Source organism: Embiotoca jacksoni, unplaced genomic scaffold, assembly GCF_022577435.1.
Source record: "Embiotoca jacksoni isolate LCO1_2020_lvr unplaced genomic scaffold, fEmbJac1.0.p SCAF_19, whole genome shotgun sequence".
In the NCBI taxonomy this organism is placed as follows: Eukaryota; Metazoa; Chordata; class Actinopteri; family Embiotocidae; genus Embiotoca; species Embiotoca jacksoni.
In genome coordinates, this window is record NW_027185329.1 from 6,449,818 (window position 1) to 6,470,658 (window position 20,841).

Below are 20,841 nucleotides of genomic sequence, written 5' to 3' on the forward strand. Positions count from 1 at the left end.
CCTGAGGGTTGAAACAAACCGCAGATTTTTGTTTCTACACATCAGATATCTGGTAAAAAGCTCTGAATTACTTTAGAAAAAGGTAAAAAACAAAAAAACAAACAAAAAAAAACCTCCTTGGTGTTGTTTCTTCACTATAACTGCACTACAACCTTTTTTTCCTTTATTGGCCATTATCTTTATTTTTATTTAATTTAAACTTGTTTAAATTGTGATTATTTTGACTTTCTTTTCTGATGTTTTTAAAGTTCATTTTAATGCTTTTATTTTTTTGCCTTTTACCTTTGTGCCTCAGCTATCACTTGGTACAAAGATGGCCGTCCTCTGACCAGTGCGGCTGGTGTGACGATGCTGAAGCGTGGCCAGGTGCTGGAAATCGAACGGGCACAACTGTCTGATGCTGGAATATACAGATGTGTAGCTTTCAACCTGGCTGGAGTTGCTGAGATATCTCACAGCCTGCAGGTGTTTGGTGGGTGACTCTTTTTTATGTCATTAAACAGACGTTCACTAATGCTATGTGTATATCCTGTAGGATAACTAGACACCCCAACAGTACTTCCATATAATCAAGAGATGAGTCAATGACACACAGTAAAAAATATGCTTCCTTTATCCACCTCATCCAGCTTCTAATATCTCTACCAGCATTATAAAATTCCACTTTGTCTGACTGATACCATGCCCTCATGAAATTATTCTTGACTTTTATTCTTGTGCCACACAGTGCCTCCAGTCATCTCCAGCCGAGGTGGTACAGCAACAGTTGTGGTGAATGAAGCTGCCAGGCTGGAGTGTGAGGCGACTGGTGTTCCTCTGCCCAGTCTCACATGGCTTAAAGATGGCAGCCCTGTGGCAAGTGTTTCACATGGAATACAGGTACCCATGAAGTCATTAAATAAACTACCCAATTTATTTTTAAATTAAGTTGTGAGATATTTTTGCTTTGATGTACATAAGACCAAAAACAAGATTATAGATACAAACATGTTATTTACGTCAGCCTGTGATATGTTGAACATTTAAATTCCTGCTGGTGTTTGGAACATGTGTTTGGATCCCTGTGTGTTGTGTGTATTTATGTGTGCAGAGCTCAGATCTGGTCTCTGATCTGTGTCTGTCTCCCTCTCAGGTGTTGTCTGGTGGCAGAGTGTTGTCTCTGAACAGCGCACAGGTTAGTGACACTGGCAGATACACCTGTGTGGCCATCAACGCCGGAGGAGAACAACAAAGAGAGTACGACTTGAGGGTTTATGGTGAGAACGTAACTATTTCAGTTGTTCCAGACATGTACTGCACATAAGGAACCATACTGTGCATAAATAATACATACATTGTAAAAAAAAAAAAAAAAAAAAAAAATAGGCCATCAGAGTTTATTTGTGTATTTTTAGCAAAACTGAATCTCTTACTCATGTTGGCAGGCTTTTATTTCCACTACGTTAAAGCCACAATTATCAATATTTGACCATATAAGTATAATAAAACAATGAAGGAGTTTGGATTATGTGTAAAGAATGTATGTACATAAACTATTGACAGCATCAAAGACAATACGAATTTGTCTAGTGTTAATCTAAGTATTACACAGAGTAAGTGTATAATAGCAGGTTTAAATCCTACTTTTCCTTTTTGTTTACTTTTGGATAACAGATGCAGCCTTTTTTAAGCCAACAATGACATAGCTTTTATTAGCATCATGACCCAGACTTAAAAAAATGCTGCTCTATCGTGCAATGATGTCAGACCCTTGATGAAAAGTATTATTATTATTATTATATGAATTCTTTGAACTGAGCTTGACTTTGGTATTAAAAACTATTATAGAATATCTAATTTTGCATGTGGTTGGCAGGCAGTGATTCTTATCCTTAGGACAAAAACTTCATGTTCTTGCTTCTAATGTCTTTTCCTTCCTCTCCTCTTTGTTTTACTAGCTAATGATTATGTCCGACTGTAGTATATCTTTCAGCAGACCACCAGATTTAGAACGAAACATGAATTAAAATAGCGAAACATTATCTGACAAAAGCCCTGAGCGAAACATCTGCGTGTAGAGGAAGTATGGTTTGACTGAGTTTAGCATTTCAATAAACCTTGTCAGTTTTCTACATAGAGCTGAGCTTGATGGCAAACCAGTTGTTGTACCGGTACAAACAAAGCTAATGTCACTAAGGTTAACAGCAGACACGTAGTTTACATATACGGAATTGAAAAGGCTGTGCTTATGTGGCTTTTTGAACATATGCATGCAGAATACAAACATCCACATGATGTGTGTTTCCTCGGAGAGATCAAAAAGAGCTTGTCCACAGAAATGAAGGCAGATTTGTTGTGGTAATTGCTACCATTCTTCAGCAGCTTCCTGTGTTCCTGGACAAACGCAGAGCTGAGGGCCAGTTTCTGTCCTTCCCTGATGACTCGGGCTCTGTCTGTCCACTAACCATAATGCACGGGAAATTGGTCTGCTGTAATTTTGTAAACCGGGCCCGATGCACCAAAAAAGGGAAATTGTCACATGAAAAGCTGATGAACAGAAGTTTAAGCAAAATGCCACTTGAACTAGATAATGTATTTAAGGATTGCTGTCTGCTTTTAGAAATTAGATGTCGTCATTCACAAAGTGGAGATTTCCTAAATTGTTGCTCCAAAGTTGTCCGTTTATTGTTTCCCATGGTTTGCCTGTTTTAGGTTAATAGGTGTGAACTTCAGTCCCACAAATGTTCAGTGCCAAATGCACGTCATGTCCAGCACTGATTCAGATTGTGAGAAAAGGCATCAACACCCATCTTTGGTTGAAGAAAGTTCTTTTCTTTTTTTAAATCGGTAGTTATCAGTAGTTATACAATAATATACAATAACTCACCTATGGCAAAATCCATCACACAACAATAACAACGTTGTTTGTTGTCTGTTTTTCTTGGTTGTTTAAATATAAAAAAAAAAACTAAAAAAAAAAACATTGCACTATTGTTTAGTTAGTTTTAATTTAATTATTATATTTTATTTTATTCTATTTTATTGTATATACTGTGCATTTTTATATTTAATATTTTTTACTGTTATTTTATTTCTTTCCTGTATTTATAAATGCTGCTGTAGCGAAAGAATTTCCCCTTGGGGATTAATAAAGTAACTATCTATCTATCTTATGCATCTCAGTGCGTGTTAGCAATTTCCATGGATAATACGTTTCATTCACTCATTCATTAAGTTATGAACATTTTTGCAACTCGTTTAATGGTGCTGTCATAGTCCGAGCTCAATTAGTACTTAAAGAGCACCAGATGCCCAATTTAGACACAGCTTGTGTATCTCAGGAAGCAATTATTCTGTTCACTCATGAGGTAATCTGAACAGTTTACATCATAGCATGCAGGATAACTTTCACATAAACTGACCATTAGTGTTAAAGAGCATCAAAATACCCACTTAGAATCAGATTTAATTTGTTCACAGTATTTACGTTGTTGATGATTTTCTCCCAGAAAGTATTCGCTGTTATCGAAACATTTTCACATTTGCCACAGTGCCACCAAACATCAAAGGCGAAGAGGTGAATGCTACAGTGATGCTCGGTCGTCCGGTGGAGCTGCAGTGTCAGAGCGACGCAATCCCTCCACCTACCCTCTCCTGGCGCAAAGATGGCCGCCCGCTCTTTAGGAAACCTGGTCGGACTGTCTCGGTGGATGGCAGTCTGCTTAAGGTACAGCTTGTCAGAAATGATCTACCATCTAATATACCTACGATCAATTATAATTTGTTGGCTCTGTTAACCAAAATTCAGTTATCTATCCGTGAATGTGTTTGGTAGGTCACTCGTGCCCAGGTGCAGGATTCAGGCAGGTACACCTGTGAAGCCACCAATGTAGCTGGCAAAACAGAGAAGAACTACAACCTCAATGTCTGGGGTGAGTTTTATCTTCATTTATAGCTGTAATTTTTTTGTATGTCATTCTGTTAATAAAAATAAGTTATTTTTTGAAAACATTTAAATGTGCGGTGGACTTTTAGTTCCAAGTTGTATGCGGACTATTAAAGCCGAGCCAACTCTCAAAAGGTCATAGTTTCCTGTGTTTGTCCTGACCTGAAATCAGTGTTGTTGATCTGAAGTCACATTTAGTTTTACATCCACTCTTTCTTTAACAGGGTCAATGTGGAAAAAATGTATATAAACAGCTTTTGTCTGGGGAAGCTGGGCCTATTTAGTTTTCATTCTTATTTTAGATTTTAATAAACAGACAGTCTCAGGAGCGTTTTTGCTGCAGCAGCCCATCAGCATTCATCTTCTTCACTCTTATGATAACCCACTGAAAATGTACAATGTTTTTTGAATGTGATACAAGCGCCTCCCTTTGGTCTCCTGTTGCTATTACAGTTTCTCCCAGTATCCGTGGCTCAGAGGAGGTGTCTGCTCTGACCGTGATTGAAGGAAGTCTCATCACTCTGGTGTGTGAGTCCAGTGGCATACCGCCCCCCAGCCTTACTTGGAGGAAGGATGGTGAGTGTATGTGTGTGTTTAGACATGGGGATACAGGGTGAAAACAAGGGCAAAAGAAACTGTGTGGGTGGCATCGCTGAAAACTTTACCTCATCAATATTTTGTGCACGTTCCAGGTTCTGAGCTGAAGTCGGACCAGCGGCTCAGGATTTTGTCAGGAGGTCGTCAAATGCAGATCTCCAGCGCTGAGAAGACAGATACAGCCTCTTACACCTGCACAGCCTCGAGTGCAGCTGGAACCACCTCCAAGGAGTACAGCCTGCAGGTTTACGGTACGTACACACAACCAAATCATCTACTCATGCAAGTCTTTCCAGTTGCTGTTTTGTCTTCTATTCCTGGAAAGTAAAGCAAACAGGCTGAGAACTACACTGTCAGAGGAATTTACTGTTGGTTAAATCACCAACATAATGCTTTTAATACAAAGGGACTCCTCTCCTGCTCAGAAAGTGATTTGTTTTACATGGATAGTACATAAATGTGAGGAAGGCAGTAAAAGATAAAGCAACAGTCCAGAAAAAGGCGAGAGCACTGGAGACTTTAAACGGAAAAGCCCAGAGAAGCATTACATTTTAGTAAAAATGACTAAAACATCATGCAAATACCTGGATCCTCTTATTGTGACCGGCAGTTAGAAGCCATACCGTATGAAATAATGAAGATACATTTACAGTATATATTTTTACACAATGTGGCTGTACATCTCTTGAATGACAAACAACTCACCTACTTCTTCGCCCTTCAGTCCGCCCTTCCATCAGACGCACTGAAGGCGACACAGAGGACATTACTATGACAAAGGGAGGTGATGTGACCCTGCAGTGTGCTGCGGAGGGCGTGCCACGACCTGCGGTCACATGGCTGAAAGATGGACGGCCCATCACAGGCCAGCATGGTGCTAAGGTGCTGAATGAGGGGAGGCTGTTGCAGATCAAAGATGCTAAGGTGTCAGACACGGGACGCTACACCTGCATCGCTGTTAATGTGGCAGGGCAGGCCGACAGCAAGCATGACATCAGTGTACATGGTATGAGTTAGTGATTGTTTTTAGTTGTTTGTTATTGTTGAAATCATCGATCGTTAGTTTTGGAGTGTTAAATAATCTTTCTGTCTCTTTTTCTCATTCCTTGTTCAGTCCCCCCGACTATAATTGGTCAGGTACAGTTTCCAGAAAATGTGAGTGTGGTAGTGAAGAACCCAGTTGCTCTGAGCTGCGAAGCTTCTGGCATCCCTCTTCCTGCCATCTCCTGGCTGAAGGATGGTCGACCAATTAAAGCAACAAGTTCAGTGCGCGTCCTCTCAGGTCAGTTCCTCTTTGGCTTTCTCTGACGTTTTGAAGAAGTTGTTGCTAATTGAATATTATTCAATACTTGTATGTCATCTAAGATATCTTTTAAAGATCTTTGTAAATGTTTTCTCAAAGAGCTGCAGACTCAATTGAAGGAAGACAACAAGAGTATGAATGATAGTCAGAGGAGCAATTTGAGCTATTTTGCCCCCCAGCCCAGTTGCAAAAGGAGTTGCAATTCATCACCAGTAATAAGATGATTTATGCTCCCTAAATTGCCTTTTCAGAACTAAAAGAACCATGTATCATTATTTGGGACCCAAACAAATGTTATTATTTCAGAAAAACTTGACAAAATAAGGTATGTATGACATTACTGTCACCAAAGGCTCACATTAATAATGCAGTAGACATTGTCTCAGTGTTTTTCAGTTGTTTTCTTGGGAGGTTTTCTCCTGAGGCAAAACTGTTTTTCAACAGATGCTATTAATCTTAAACCATATTAACGTGGTTTATAAATGTTTTAACAGCTGCGAGCCAAAAGATTTGAATTCTTTGTGTTAATTAATCCCGGTGTTCTAAGAGGTGTGATGTACTTTCACCAGACTTGAAATGTTGTTCTTGATGTTGTTTGTGTTTTCTGGAAAATTGACAGGTTTTTGCCGACCTAGCCTTTAAAAACATTCCATTGTGGCAATAGATAAATGATGATAATTGATCTGTTTAACCTCAAGGAGGGCGCAGCCTGCGTCTAATGCACGCAGCAGTGGAGGATGCTGGGAGGTACACTTGTATTGTTTCTAACAGCGCTGGAGAGGAGAGGAAGAACTTTGACCTCGACATTCTCGGTAATGACACAGTACACATGTAATAGAATTTCATTTTATGACTTAATACTGTTTGAAAATCTTCAGATTAAAGTCACTGCACAGATTAAAAAATGTTGTATTATTAAGACGTTTGTTTTTAGGTTCAACTTGAACAGTGAGAACCATTTAACTGATTTGATTGACAGTTCCGTCAAGCATTGTGGAGGAGGGAACTGTGATGGATACTAAAGTGAAGGAGAAACACAACATCACTCTCACCTGTGAGGCATCTGGTAAATGACATAATCTGCTAATGAAAAATGCCTTGATCAATCCTTAATGTCGGTTACAGTAAAGATAATCTCTACACTTTACAATGCAGTTAACTTCCTTTTATTAAATTCTCAGGTAATCCTGTACCAGAGATTAAATGGCTGAAGGATGGACAGCTGTTGGTGCCTGACGGGCGCCACCAAGTTTTGTCTCACGGCCGCTTTCTCCAAATCTCTGAGGCCCAGGTTGCAGACACCGGCAGGTACAGCTGCCTGGCAACGAACAGCGCAGGAGACCGCAGCAGGCATTTTAACCTCAATGTCCTGGGTACAAAGTCGGCTCTTTTTAATCCATTTAAGAATGTTTCATAATTAAATCATGTGGTTTGAGCTGGAATACAGTCATGTTCTTAATTTGATTGGTTTGTGTCCTCTTTTTGTCCAGTTTCTCCCACCATTGCGGGATCAGGCCCTGACATGTCCGCAGAAGAGGTTACGGTCACCCTGAGCAGCCCCACCTCACTGGTGTGTGAAGTTCAGTCTTACCCTCCTGCTCTGATCATGTGGCTCAAGGATGGCTCTCGATTTGAATCCAGTCGTAATGTCCGGGTGCTTCCAGGTTTGAGAGCACTTTTGCAGACAAGAGACTATAAAGATGACATCAGAATAGAGTGGTACATTTCTGACCTTTGCTTTTACAGGTGGGAGAACGCTGCAGATTCTCAATGCTAAAGAAGAGGATGCTGGGAGGTACACCTGTGTGGCCACTAATGAGGCTGGAGAGACACTGAAGCACTACGAGGTCAAGGTTTATGGTGAGATTCTTACATCTTTGAAAACATGCTATGCCTTTCTTTACAAGAAAATAAAAGCTAAAATCACAGATGATAATTAGCAGTGATCCAGTTTTTAACAATCTGTAAATTCTTGAAACAGTATGCGAAGAAAAACATACATAAATATGTCTCTGTGTTAACTCTAAGTCTGTTTTTCGACCCCAGTTCCTCCACAGATCAATAAGAATGGTATCCCTGGAGAAGGACTGGTCCCTAAAGAGGTCAAGATCAAAGTCAACAGCACCCTGACGCTGGAGTGCATAGCTCAGGCCTTTCCTACCCCAGCTCTGCTGTGGTATAAGGATGGACAGGTAGCAGCTCAGTATACTTGATATCTGTAACATATTTTATTCACACAAAGTTTTTAAAAAGGTTTATCTCTCGTGCATCTTCTCCACAGATCCTGCGGACGGATGACCATGTGTCCATCACAGCTAATGGTCGCATTGTTCAGATCAAGCATGCTCAGGTGTCAGACACTGGCCGCTACACCTGTGTAGCCACTAATATAGCTGGAGAGGATGAGAAGGACTTTGATGTAAATATACAAGGTGAACTGGGTTGACTGATGTGTTAACTGAGACTATTGTTAATAACTACAGACACAACATCCTTTGAGATAAATGCAAGAAACATACCATACACTTGATCTTGTTTCTGACCTCATCATGAAATAAAGTTACAAAAATGCTCAAAGTAAGGCTAAATATTTTTTTTATTTTTTTCCCCTCTCTTCAGTTCCACCTAATTTCAACAGGCCTGGTGGAGTCGGTGATTCCACATCTCCAGGCTTCGGAGGTGATGCTCGAGATGTGATACTTAACAATCCTATCTCTCTGTACTGTGAAACCAACGCCGTCCCCCCTCCGACACTCACGTGGTACAAAGATGGACACCTGCTAACCTCTAATGACAAAGTTCTGATCCTGCCAGGTGAGACACAAAAAGAAAACAGTAAGAAAAAGACGAAAACAGACAGAGAATCAATTCGTACCAGTCTTACACTGTTTTATTCTCAGGTGGGAGAGTGTTACAGATTCCCAGGGCCCAGGTTGATGACTCAGGCAGGTACACATGTGTAGCTGTCAACGAAGCAGGAGAGGACTCCATCCAGTATGATGTTAGAGTGTTATGTGAGTGTGGTATAAATATCAGTCAGTTTAACAGAGCTGGGAGAAAGTCATTTCAAAATAAAACCACTATTCATGGCGCATATCTGTCCTGCACCAGTACCTCCGACCATACGGGGAGCTGACAGCGACTTGCCTGATGAAGTCACAGTCCTGGTCAACAAAACTACTCAACTAGACTGTCAGGTGGATGGAAACCCCGCCCCCAAGATCACCTGGTTTAAGGACAACCAGCCAATCAGCTCTAATGGTCCACATAGAATTCTGTCCAATGGGCGAGCACTTCAGGTAATGACCAGGAAACACAAGCACATTACCAGAGGCTACAACATTAAATGTGCATTAAAACCAAATTCTAGGTTGATTTAATCCAACATACCATCATCCAGAAACCTCAAAGCTTGCAGCTGCAGGTAGAATAAACATAATTCAAACAGGGACAGAAAATATGACAAATTAGGAAGTAGTAATTTTGAGGTAAATTGTATGATTGATATTAAGATATAACATTTGTTTGAGGCACACTCATGTCATAGTTCGCATACCTATTTATCTACTCACTCAGTCTATATTCTTTCCACAAAATAGAAGCCTGTACCTAATAAAAAGGCAACCTACAGTGTTGGATTTTTTTTTTCCAGTGCAATTTTCACAATGTTATGTATTTATATTGTATGTTTCAAGTATTTACCTTTCTAACTTAGCTGCGAACATTACATCTAATTTCAAGATTGCTAAACTGTTGCTTAATCTCTTACAGGTGTAATATGTACTTTTGACCATTAAATGCAGTATTTTCTCCATCAGGTGTCGACTGCTCAGGTTTCTGACACAGGGCGCTACGTGTGTGTGGCTGACAATGTGGCTGGAAGTGCAGAAAAAACCTTTAATCTTAATGTCCATGGTGAGTTACAGGAGGATATTTTGAACTGCATTTCAGTGTTAAATGTGTGAAAAACAAGCAAAACTAAAAGATGGAATAGATTTCCTCTGCATTTTCTGTCATGTAGATGACTGTAAAAATTCAGTTTGCTGTATTAAATGTTGTCTCTTATTCCTTTCAGTGCCTCCCACCATTATCGGCATGAGTACTGAGAACGTGACAGTGGTGGTGAACAACTTTGTGTCTCTCTCTTGTGAAGCTACTGGCTTCCCTCCTCCTACACTAAGCTGGCTAAATGACAGGGGCCCCATTCAGGCCAACTCCAATGCACTCATCATGCCAGGTACTGAAATGAGTTATCTACACCTATAAACTCACATTAAAATAATAATAATAATTGGAATACCTAAATATTGGCATGCTTTTAAAAATTGTCAAGATAAAGAGCAAACGTCACATTAGATTCTGAATGTGTCTGTGTCTCCATTTGTCCCCTCAGGTGGTCGGACTTTACAGATTCTGAAAGCAAAACTCTCTGATGGAGGGAAGTACACCTGCGTGGCCATGAATGCAGCAGGAGAGGCTTACAAACACATCTATCTCACTGTTTTTGGTCAGTCCACAGCTACCCTGGATTCTTCACTGTTGCCTTGTTTTGCATCATAAACTGACAGTAAACATGTTTCCTCTCTCCTCTGCCTTGCAGTTCCTCCCAGTATCCGGGACAATAGCGGGGACTCTCCTGTGGTGGTGAATGTGCTTGTTGGGAAATCTGTGACTCTGGAGTGTGAGTCCAATGCTGTTCCTCCTCCCACCACCAGCTGGTACAAGAATGGCAGAGTGGTGACAGAATCAGCCAACCTGCGCTTTCTAGCAGACGGACAGATCCTTGAGATCAAAGGCTCAGAGGTGAGAGATGAACGGACACCATGTCATCTGTTCCTTGTTCTCTGTAAGTTTTCAGTCATCAAGTGTTTTTTTTGTTCTTTATGTCTTTTGATTGAAGTTTTTGTGAGAGTCCTCTGGGTCCTTTGCAATAATATTTGCCACTGCTCAAATGAATTAAAAGAATATATTACATCCCCTTGCAAAGATAAAAAAAAAATAAATAAATAAAAAAAAATCCCCAGTAGCTGCAGGCAACAGATTATTTAGTGGCAATGGGATAGGACATATTGTTTGTAATGTTTTTGTTTGCATCAGGTTTTTTTGCATCTATGTCTCTTCTTCAGGTATCTGATACAGGACAATATGTTTGCATGGCCACCAATGTCGCTGGACAAGTGGACAAGAACTTCCACTTAAACATCTATGGTAGGATATTCTAAATGTTAATTTATGAAATACTTACAATGCACAAAGTTTAAACAATAATTAATGCTCGCAGGACAATATCATGGAGATATCACTCTCTCTCTCTCTGTGCAGTACCTCCCAGTATCGATGGCCCAGCAGAGGGGAGTGTTGTGGAAACCATCAGTAACCCAGTCACTTTTGCCTGCGATGCTACTGGAATCCCTCCACCCAGTCTCACGTGGCTGAAAAATGGACGCCCCATAGGTAAGCCTATGTACAGGTTTGAGTGAGCTGCACTTAAAGTTTGTTGTCTAACTCATAAACCAAAGAAAAGACAGTTTTATCATCTGTTTGAAGACATCCAAACAGATCCATTCGATCTAATTAGCAGTGGTTTCTCAACAAATTTACACAGGATTAAAAAATATAATTAAGAAAGAACAGGTCTTGTGTGCATAGTTAAGGAAAGACAACATTTCATAAGAGTGGCTTTGCCAGTATCAATGTATTTTTCAGAAACACATGAACTTCATTATTTCCTTTAGAGAACTCAGAGTCTCTGGAGATGCACATCTTCTCAGGGGGCAGCAAACTGCAGATTGCACGGTCGCAGCTTTCTGACAGCGGCACGTACACGTGTGTGGCCTCCAACGTGGAGGGCAACGCACGCAAGAGCTACCACCTCACCATACAAGGTACATGCATGTCTTTCAGTCTCAACCCACTATGTAAAAATGCTAACCCTTTTTGAGAAAATACTAGACGGAGTCATTTTGTTGCAACACATTGCTCGTGCTTATTTTGACAAGTTCTCATCATACAGCCTTTGTATCCATGTTTATTTTCAATTTATACAGTATGGTAATTTGTTAACTTACTGGTTGATCCTATGTTCTATGTTAATTTCTAAAGTTATTGACTGAATTGCATCTAACACCAGTAATTCTCTCTTCAGTTCCTCCCAGTATCTCTGGATCAGAGATGCCCAGTGAGCTGGGAGTCCTGCTGAATGAAAGCATCCAGCTGCTCTGTCGAGCCCAGGGAAGCCCGACTCCAACCACCCAGTGGCTGAAGGATGGGGAAGCAATCAACACTTCAGGAGGCAATGGGCTCAGGTAGGTACAGTAATGCCTGGCACCAAAAAACTGTTGAGAAAAACAGAAATCTTACAGTATGCCGGTCCAGACACAAGTATTTTGCTAATAGCTGATTTAAGATACTGTATATTGATTATAAAAAAATAAAGGATTGAGCACGTTATTCAAGAAAAAAAAAAGAAGGTAATTTGTCTAACATTAATGAGATACCTACTACCTACATGAGATTCATCATGGAAGAGAGCCTGTCAAAAAGGTTGCTTGCAGTGCATTCTTGACGACGGATGTCTGTTGTCTTTATGTTCAGGATCAGTCCAGATGGCAGCACGCTCACTCTGACCCGAGCTCACACCACAGACAGTGGCAAGTACACCTGTGTGGCCACCAACGCTGCAGGAGAGGAGGACAGGATATTTAATCTCAACGTGTATGGTGGGTCTTTTTCAAATACACACTTCATGTATTATCCAGTGTAAACAGTCACCGGTTTGTTTTTTTATGATGACAAGAGGATTTTTCTCATATCAGTGACCTTACTCTGTTTTTCCTCCCAGTGCCTCCTGTGATAGATGGAAACAGAGAGACTGTCGAGGAGCTCACCACAGTTCTGGACAGTTCTGTCAATATTGAGTGTGTTGCTACAGGCTCTCCTCTTCCTCAGCTCAACTGGCTGAGAAATGGCCTGCCTCTGCCAGTCTCCTCCCACATACGACTCCTCTCTGCCGGACAGGTGCTTCGGTAGGTCAGTGGACAGGGCACATGAAGTGGATGATCATATTGTTGCCTAACTTTTGCTGTCAGTGACATTCTTCTTTGTTATGTAAGCTAAGGGTGAGATATAGATAACCCCTTTGGCTTTAAACTCTACCAAGAGATATTGGTAAATGTTATTTTAGTATTCTTGTTTATTTAAATTATTTATTTCTAATAGGTAACTTTTTTTGTTGATTATCCCACTTTGACAACCATAAAAGCATTTTAAAAAGGAGTGGGATAAAATTCTCACATTTAGAGATGAATGTTTTTTTTATAAAATATCACTCATCCATAATGCCTTTTTTTTTTAATCAATAATGTTATCTACAACAATAAAATAGCTTTTCTCCACTGGTTGGATATTGACAGTTCATGTGATATTTACACGTCGTATCTTTTGAATCTGTCAGGATTACACGAATCCAGGTGTCTGACGGTGGAAGCTACACCTGTGTCGCTTCAAACAGGGCGGGAGTCGATAACAGACGCTACCACCTACAGGTGCACGGTGAGTCTGATAACTTTCTACTTCAGCAAGAAATAACAATCAGCTCCGTGTTTTAGTGTTGTGTAGTTTATGTAGCAGTAGTTTGGATGTGAGAAACTGAGAAACAAAAGCTGATGAGTTGTTAACTCGCCCTCTTCAGTCCCTCCTGGTCTGGACGGAGCAGGGAGCACAGAGGATGTGACTATAGTCAGAGGAAACCTGGCTACTCTGCAGTGTATTGCCGATGGGACCCCGACCCCCACGGTTTCCTGGCTCAAAGACGGAGCGACTCTCGTCCCTGGACGCCACCTCGTTCTCCTCAACCTGAATACCACCTTACAGATTGGCCAGACCCAGGTCAACGACACAGGACACTACACCTGCATGGCTAACAACAGTGCTGGTCAAGCTAGCCGTCACTTCAACCTGAAAGTTCTGAGTGAGTGAAAGCAGATTATAGCTCTTATTCTTCAGCTTTCGATTTCAGGATAAGAAAATACATTTTGTTTTGTTTACGTTTTCTTTGTCAGACCCTCCACACATCGAGGGGTCTGGTGTACCAGCAGAAGTATCTGTGGTTGTTAATAATGTCCTGGAGCTCCAATGTGAGGCCACAGGCATCCCTGCACCCTCTCTAACCTGGTTGAAGGACGGACGCCCGCTACCGCAGACGGACAGCCTCCGCCTCCTCCGGGGAGGAGAGGTGCTCCGTGTGGCCTCGGCACAGGTCGGTGACCAGGGATTGTCGCATACTTCCATTACATGCTGTATGTGATAAAACAAGAGCAACAAAATTATGTCTGCGTATTTTTCCACCGTTTTTCCGCTTTCTCACACTCAGTTGGAGGACACAGGCAGATACAGCTGCTTAGCAAACAGTCCAGCAGGAGATGATGACAAGGAGTTCCTGGTTCGAGTGCATGGTGGGTAACAGACGTGTAACAAACATTCGCAGTATGAAAGCTATACAATTCAGGGGAAACAATCTCTGCCTTGCACGAAATTTACTTATATCAAAAGTACAAAATAGGAAGATTCAGTCATATGGTCACTCAATTGATAAACATAACAATTTATAACCTTTTTCTTTTCAATGCCTCTCTCAGTTCCCCCTAACATCGCGGGAGAGAGCACCCCTCAGGATGTGTCAGTGCTGCAGAACAGACAGGTGACTCTGGAGTGCAAGTCTGATGCTGTTCCACCTCCAACTCTTACCTGGCTCAAAGATGGCCTATCGCTGCAGGTCGGAAAACAAGCAGTCGACTACCAACACAATACTATGATCATACTTGGCACATATTTGTAAAAGATTTGTCCTTTCTTTGTGTAGGCCTCCGCTCGTGTGCGGATTCTGTCTGGTGGTCGCTACTTACAGATCAACATGGCAGAGCTCAGCGACAGAGCTCAGTACACCTGCGTGGCGAGTAACATTGCTGGAAACACCACACGACAGTTTAACCTGACTGTCAACGGTACAGTTACATAACTTAACTCTACAATTGCTGTACTGCATATATCCTCTCAATAATTCCCTTCTTAATTAGTTGATTTCATCATCCAAATATCTATCAATATTGAACATGTGTCCCCTCAGTGGCCCCGACTATCAAGGAAGGCTCCCAGACAGTGTCCGTGCACATCGACCAGCCAGCAGTGCTCGAATGTATAGTGAGTGGAGTGCCACCGCCTCGGGTCACCTGGAGGAAACATGGTGCAGTACTGGGAGGAAACAACCGCAGGTAAAGCACATGACGTACAGTCATGATGTCCTTGTTTTATCATTATTTTATATCATTTCATATAGGCAGTCTGTATTTAACTCTGCTTGTGATGGGGTGTGCAGGTACACTTTTGCAGAGGACGGGTCTTTACACATCCACACAGCTCAGGTGACCGACACTGGGCGCTACCTGTGTATGGCAACAAATCAGGCTGGAACTCAACGCAAGAGAGTGGATCTGCAAGTATATGGTGGGTTATAAATATGTATGTACATGCAACTGTGTTAGTCATGGAAAAAAACACTATTACTAAATTACCTTATCATCGCCGCTTCTCATCTTTTAGTGCCTCCTTCCATCGCTGACAGTCGCACCAATGTGACGGTTATAGTGAACATTCAGACCACTCTGTCTTGTGAGGCCACCGGCATACCCAAACCCACTGTCAGCTGGACGAAAAATGGTCGAACTATCAATACTGACCAGAACCAGAATATGTACAGGTTGATCCAGGTTTCCTACCTCTCTTTCCTACTTTTAAGATTTTCAGAACTTATGTTATCTCTGGAACTTTAACGCCATTTCATAGCGTACTTATTCTACCTAGTTCAAATTCATTTCTATATTACATGAGCATATATTAGTAGGATGATTTTTCACAAATATATAGTCCTATCCATCTCCTATATGTTTGTAGGTAGTAGAATACATCGGAAAACTGCTTCCAAATACTAACATCACCTCTTTTAATCATTTCCAGATTATTATCATCAGGTTCTCTGGTAGTTATAGCACCCACGGTGGAGGACACAGCAGTCTACAAGTGTGTGGTCTCTAATGAGGCAGGGGAAGACTCCAGATCCATCAACCTCACTGTCAATGGTGAGTTATTCATTGGTTGATTACAGAATGGTCATCCTGGTTATAAATATTTTGCTTCATGAAATGACTAAACTTTATTTCTAAACAGTTCATCCGTTAATGTCAAGTTCAATATGATCTAACTGTTCTGTGTCTGTCCTCTATAGTTCCTCCGTCTATTGCAGATGAACCCACAGAGCTAGTTGTGACCCGACTGTCCCCGGTGGTCATCGCTTGTACTGCGTCTGGCGTCCCAGAGCCCACAATCCACTGGAACAAAGATGGCATGAAGCTCCCTAAACAGGGCCAAGGATACAGCATCCTGCCAACAGGTCAGAATCATATCTGTGCAAATAACATCTGTTCTTCTCAAAATTTAAAATTTTAGATGGTATTAAATTTCCAATACCACAAATAAGACAAGATAAAATTCAAGATTTATATCTGCTTTCTGAGTTTATAAAAATGTCAGTTGTGAGTATGGATATGGACGTGTCAGTGAGGACTTTGGTAATTATCTTTAATCATATTGACTTGTGTATAATTTGTGTGTTGATTTGCACTCAGGTCCAGTAGAGATCACCTCAGCTGAGCTCAATCACTCTGGACGCTACTCATGCATGGCAAAGAATGCTGCGGGCTCCACCCACCGCCACGTGCAGCTCACAGTGCAGGGTAAAAACATCCTGACAAACAATAAACACATAGACACACCGCTGTTTGAAGGCTGTGTAGACTCCAACAAGCCAAATAAAAATATAACTTCTCATTTTATGCTTGACATCTTTCTGTGCTTCTCTTTTTTCCCCATCCCTCTCCTCAGAGCTCCCAGTGATCCAGTCCCATCCTCCCACACTGGATGTGATCCTCAACAACCCCATCACTTTGCCCTGCAGGGCCACAGGCTCGCCCAGGCCTACCATTACCTGGCAGAAGGAGGGCATCAACATACCCACCACAGGTAAATGAACCTGTCTATGTGTGTGTGTGTGTCAGTAATCATAATTAATAATCAATGACATTGTGTCTCTTGCCTCATGCTAGGTGGCAGTTTCACAATACTCCCTAATGGAAGTCTGCAGATCTCCAAGGCCTCTTTGTCAGACGCTGGGACGTACATATGTGTGGCTCAAAACCCTGCAGGCACAGCGCTGGGCAAGACCAAACTCAGAGTACAAAGTAGGTGACACATTCAGGTCATGGCATATCATGCACCTTACAATCTAATTTATTCTAGTACGGTAGCCCTGCAAAAATGTTACTTTTGAAAACAGGGCGAGATACATTTTTTGTGTTGCAACATCAAAATGATCACATGTCTCTGGCAACTTCAGAGCTGGCTTGATTATACTCTCTTTAACCTGAAAGGTAATAGTTATGTCACAACTTTACTCCCTTCAGTCATCTAAATTCATCTTTTCCAATGATGTCAGTAAATCAATTAACTCCACATGATATTTTGTGTTTTCAATGTGACCTGCAGTCCCTCCAGTGATTAGCTCAGAAACTCAGACATACCTGGCACCTGTGGACTCCTCTGTGACGCTGCAGTGCCAGGCTGAAGGGTCCCCTCCACCCTCTGTCACGTGGCATAAAGACAGTCAGCTGCTGAGTGAATCTGTACGCCAGCGGGTGCTCAGTTCGGGATCCCTGCACATCGCCTTCATTCAGCCGAGCGATGCTGGACGATACACTTGCACTGCTGCCAACGCAGCGGGCACCGTCAGCTTGGAGATGAGCCTCACTGTGCAGAGTAGGTTTAAGGCCATACAGTAATTTAAACCACATGATTCAACACATCACATGACATTTGTGCCATGAAAAATGAAGTCAAAGCAAAGCAGTTAATTTCATAATGACTTTAAACTTTGTTTTCATCCTCCATTATCTCTTCAGTTCCTCCCTCCATTCGTGGTGGAGAGCAGGAGGTGTCAGTGGTGGAGAACAGCCAGGCCCAGCTGGTGTGTGTTGCAGAAGGCATCCCTCAGCCCACGCTCTCCTGGGAAAAAGATGGTAATCCTATCAGTGAAAGTACTGGCGAGTACACGATCCTGCCCTCTGGGGAGCTGGTTATTGACATCGCCCAGGTAAAGAATAAAATCGACAGACACCAAATTGTATTCTGGTTTGCTGACGTTTGTAGTGGTTTTGACCTTTCTTAGCTGTGTTTAGTATCAGTTCCATCCAAAAGACTGTTTATGAACGAATTTGTCTTGCATTTGAAATTTCTTTTGTAAATGCTCCTTCTCTCCTGCTCCCTTCACCCCTCGCTGCACCAGCCTGATGACGCAGGCACTTATACGTGTGCTGCCACCAATTCAGTCGGGCAAGACAGTTGGACGGTGACGCTTTCGGTTCATACTCACCCTGTCTTCACTGAGCTGCTTGGAGATGTGGCCCTCAACAAAGGAGACCGCCTCGTGCTGGGCTGTGCGGTCAGTGGCATCCCCCTACCCAGAATCACATGGGCCTTCAACAACAACATTGTCCCAGGTGTGATTGATGAAGAGAGAAACTGGTTTATTTTGGAGGAATATTTTAGTCAACTCCTTTGTGTTTTTTTAAATGTATAACAGGGGTCTTGTTCTTTGGGTTTGTCCCTTTCTAACTGTGTTTTTCTATCTGTTGTAGTTCACTATGATCATATGAACGGTCACAGTGAGCTGGTGATGGAGAGAGTGAGCAAAGACGACTCTGGCACCTACACCTGTGTGGCAGAGAACAACGTAGGAACCATCAAGTCACTGGGCTTCGTCTATGTTAAAGGTAAAACCAAACTCCCATGTAAGTGATTTATACATAATGCTTGGCCAAATGTTCTGATTTCATTCCCACCTGTGTTCTCCAGAGCCTCCCATCATTGATGGGGACCCTCACTCTAATCGTATCGAACCTCTGGGCGGTAATGCCATCCTGAACTGTGAGGTTCGAGGAGACCCACTGCCAACCATCCAGTGGAGCAAAAACGGAATAAACATCCAGATCAGTAACCGAATCCGTCAACTTGACAACGGCTCCCTGGCCATCTATGGCACAGTGGTAAGATAACGCATGAGACTAAGACTTGGTTTGTGTAATACTAAGTTGCAGATCAAAAGTTTGATTGTTCGCATGGTTATCTGGTTTCAGTTGCACGTCATGCAAACACAAGGATCTTTTTCCTTGTCACATTTTTTTTTGCCATTCAACGTGCATGACAGGGTGAAGATGCAGGTAACTACATGTGTGTGGCAACAAACGATGCTGGCTTGGTGGAAAGAAGCGTCACACTTACCTTGCAGAGTAAGTGTTTACCTGTGTCAGTCTGCCATACCATTTTCTATGCGAGTTATTTTCAGTGAGGGTTCAAGCTAACAGAAGCACAATGTTGTTCCAGGTGCACCTGCCATCATTGTGGAGCCAGTGGAGACCGTAGCGGACGCTGGCACCACAGCTGTACTCAACTGTCAGGCGGACGGTGAGCCGACCCCGATGATAGAGTGGTCCCGTCAGGGGCGCCCTCTACTGGGCAACGACCGCTTCTCCACCTTGTCCAATAGTTCCCTCAGGATCAGCAGTGCCCAGAAGGAGGACACGTCTGAATATGAATGTGTGGCCAGAAACCTGCTTGGATCAGTGCTGGTCAAGGTCACTCTTACTGTACGAGGTCAGTGTGAGACTGTGCAGTTTTTCATTGTAAACGCATTTCCAGATGAACTAGATGCCACATAAATTTGTTAATTTGCTTTGCAGTCCATGGGGGTTACTCAGAGTGGGCAGGGTGGGGTCCTTGCAGTGTGTCCTGCGGTGTCGGGGCCCAGAAGAGGCTGAGACAGTGTAAAAGTCCTCTACCTGCCAATGGAGGCCGTCACTGTGCAGGATCAGACACAGACACACGCAGCTGTCAGGGAAAACCCTGTCCAGGTGAGAGTGCTTTGAAAAACCAGAGGCAGTAGACTCAACCTGCTCACTGTACATATAAAAGACAGATCAAAATCTGTACCTGTGCTCCTCTCCAGTGGATGGTAACTGGTCAGAGTGGTCTCTCTGGGAGGAGTGTTCACGTACCTGTGGTCAGGGCAACAGAACCAGGGTCCGGACCTGCAGTAACCCTCCAGCTCAGCATGGAGGCAGGCCGTGTGAGGGGAAGGCAGTGGAGGTCATCATGTGCAGTGTCAGACGGTGTCCAGGTGAGAACATACATCTTCTATAAATGCAGCAGAAGAATTTCTAATGTAGAGAGACACATGCCTAGATGTGACTGTCAGTGGTCCAATGTTCAGAGGTTGCTTTATGTAGACTGCTGCTGTTTACAAATGTAATTGCATATGAATCACTGTAGTACTTTTGCAACTGCACTCTGCTGTGAAAGGATTTACTCTGCTGTAAACATGCATGCATATAATAGCCTGCAGACCTCTGAATGTTTTATTCATGCTCTCACAGTGGCAGGTAACTGGGGGTCTTGGCAACCATGGAGCCCCTGCAGTGAGACCTGTGGTAAGGGCATGCAGTCCAGAATCCGGCTGTGCAACAACCCCCCTCCAGCATTTAATGGGCCGCAGTGTGAGGGCACCGACACCCAAACACAAGTGTGCAAGGAGAGACCTTGTCCTGGTAAGGAAACTCTCAACTCCTGCCTTCTCTCCAGTGGAAGTAAGAAACATTGCTAAAGGAAACCAACTGATTCTTCTCTTCTTGTGTCCTGCAGTGGATGGAAAGTGGTCATCTTGGGTGAGCTGGGGAGCCTGCAGTGTTTCCTGTGGGGGTGGGACCAAACAGAAGACACGCCTCTGTGCCAGCCCCGCCCCTCAGTATGGCGGCCGGCAGTGTGAGGGTAACGATGTGCACATTGACTTCTGTAACAGCGACCCCTGCCCCAGTGAGTTATTTCAACTTTTATTTGCTCTTAGATCTCGCAAATG

At 42.6% G+C, this 20,841-nt stretch overlaps 1 protein-coding gene across 1 annotated transcript in view; it reads left to right on the forward strand.

The window, feature by feature from the left end:
* The window catches only part of hmcn1 (hemicentin 1), a 79,488-nt gene that overhangs the window by 49,891 nt on the left and 8,756 nt on the right, over positions 1-20,841 (forward strand). Inside the window, exons 38-91 of the mRNA XM_069153204.1 lie at positions 296-472; positions 728-879; positions 1,133-1,256; positions 3,531-3,706; positions 3,815-3,911; positions 4,379-4,501; positions 4,618-4,773; positions 5,247-5,528; positions 5,637-5,804; positions 6,524-6,637; positions 6,805-6,891; positions 7,007-7,198; positions 7,316-7,489; positions 7,572-7,685; positions 7,872-8,017; positions 8,107-8,257; positions 8,445-8,639; positions 8,726-8,839; positions 8,937-9,124; positions 9,644-9,740; positions 9,901-10,062; positions 10,219-10,332; positions 10,426-10,628; positions 10,952-11,033; positions 11,148-11,279; positions 11,561-11,710; positions 11,971-12,130; positions 12,420-12,544; positions 12,667-12,850; positions 13,279-13,376; positions 13,516-13,794; positions 13,886-14,082; positions 14,197-14,278; positions 14,462-14,598; positions 14,686-14,827; positions 14,950-15,094; positions 15,199-15,326; positions 15,423-15,579; positions 15,837-15,958; positions 16,105-16,269; positions 16,505-16,612; positions 16,761-16,898; positions 16,982-17,116; positions 17,421-17,690; positions 17,834-18,024; positions 18,217-18,430; positions 18,569-18,703; positions 18,786-18,976; positions 19,138-19,219; positions 19,314-19,583; positions 19,670-19,840; positions 19,936-20,106; positions 20,363-20,533; positions 20,628-20,798. Of these exons, the coding sequence (XP_069009305.1) occupies positions 296-472; positions 728-879; positions 1,133-1,256; positions 3,531-3,706; positions 3,815-3,911; positions 4,379-4,501; positions 4,618-4,773; positions 5,247-5,528; positions 5,637-5,804; positions 6,524-6,637; positions 6,805-6,891; positions 7,007-7,198; positions 7,316-7,489; positions 7,572-7,685; positions 7,872-8,017; positions 8,107-8,257; positions 8,445-8,639; positions 8,726-8,839; positions 8,937-9,124; positions 9,644-9,740; positions 9,901-10,062; positions 10,219-10,332; positions 10,426-10,628; positions 10,952-11,033; positions 11,148-11,279; positions 11,561-11,710; positions 11,971-12,130; positions 12,420-12,544; positions 12,667-12,850; positions 13,279-13,376; positions 13,516-13,794; positions 13,886-14,082; positions 14,197-14,278; positions 14,462-14,598; positions 14,686-14,827; positions 14,950-15,094; positions 15,199-15,326; positions 15,423-15,579; positions 15,837-15,958; positions 16,105-16,269; positions 16,505-16,612; positions 16,761-16,898; positions 16,982-17,116; positions 17,421-17,690; positions 17,834-18,024; positions 18,217-18,430; positions 18,569-18,703; positions 18,786-18,976; positions 19,138-19,219; positions 19,314-19,583; positions 19,670-19,840; positions 19,936-20,106; positions 20,363-20,533; positions 20,628-20,798 (8,409 nt within the window). The remainder of the gene's footprint in view (positions 1-295; positions 473-727; positions 880-1,132; positions 1,257-3,530; positions 3,707-3,814; positions 3,912-4,378; positions 4,502-4,617; positions 4,774-5,246; positions 5,529-5,636; positions 5,805-6,523; positions 6,638-6,804; positions 6,892-7,006; positions 7,199-7,315; positions 7,490-7,571; positions 7,686-7,871; positions 8,018-8,106; positions 8,258-8,444; positions 8,640-8,725; positions 8,840-8,936; positions 9,125-9,643; positions 9,741-9,900; positions 10,063-10,218; positions 10,333-10,425; positions 10,629-10,951; positions 11,034-11,147; positions 11,280-11,560; positions 11,711-11,970; positions 12,131-12,419; positions 12,545-12,666; positions 12,851-13,278; positions 13,377-13,515; positions 13,795-13,885; positions 14,083-14,196; positions 14,279-14,461; positions 14,599-14,685; positions 14,828-14,949; positions 15,095-15,198; positions 15,327-15,422; positions 15,580-15,836; positions 15,959-16,104; positions 16,270-16,504; positions 16,613-16,760; positions 16,899-16,981; positions 17,117-17,420; positions 17,691-17,833; positions 18,025-18,216; positions 18,431-18,568; positions 18,704-18,785; positions 18,977-19,137; positions 19,220-19,313; positions 19,584-19,669; positions 19,841-19,935; positions 20,107-20,362; positions 20,534-20,627; positions 20,799-20,841) is intronic.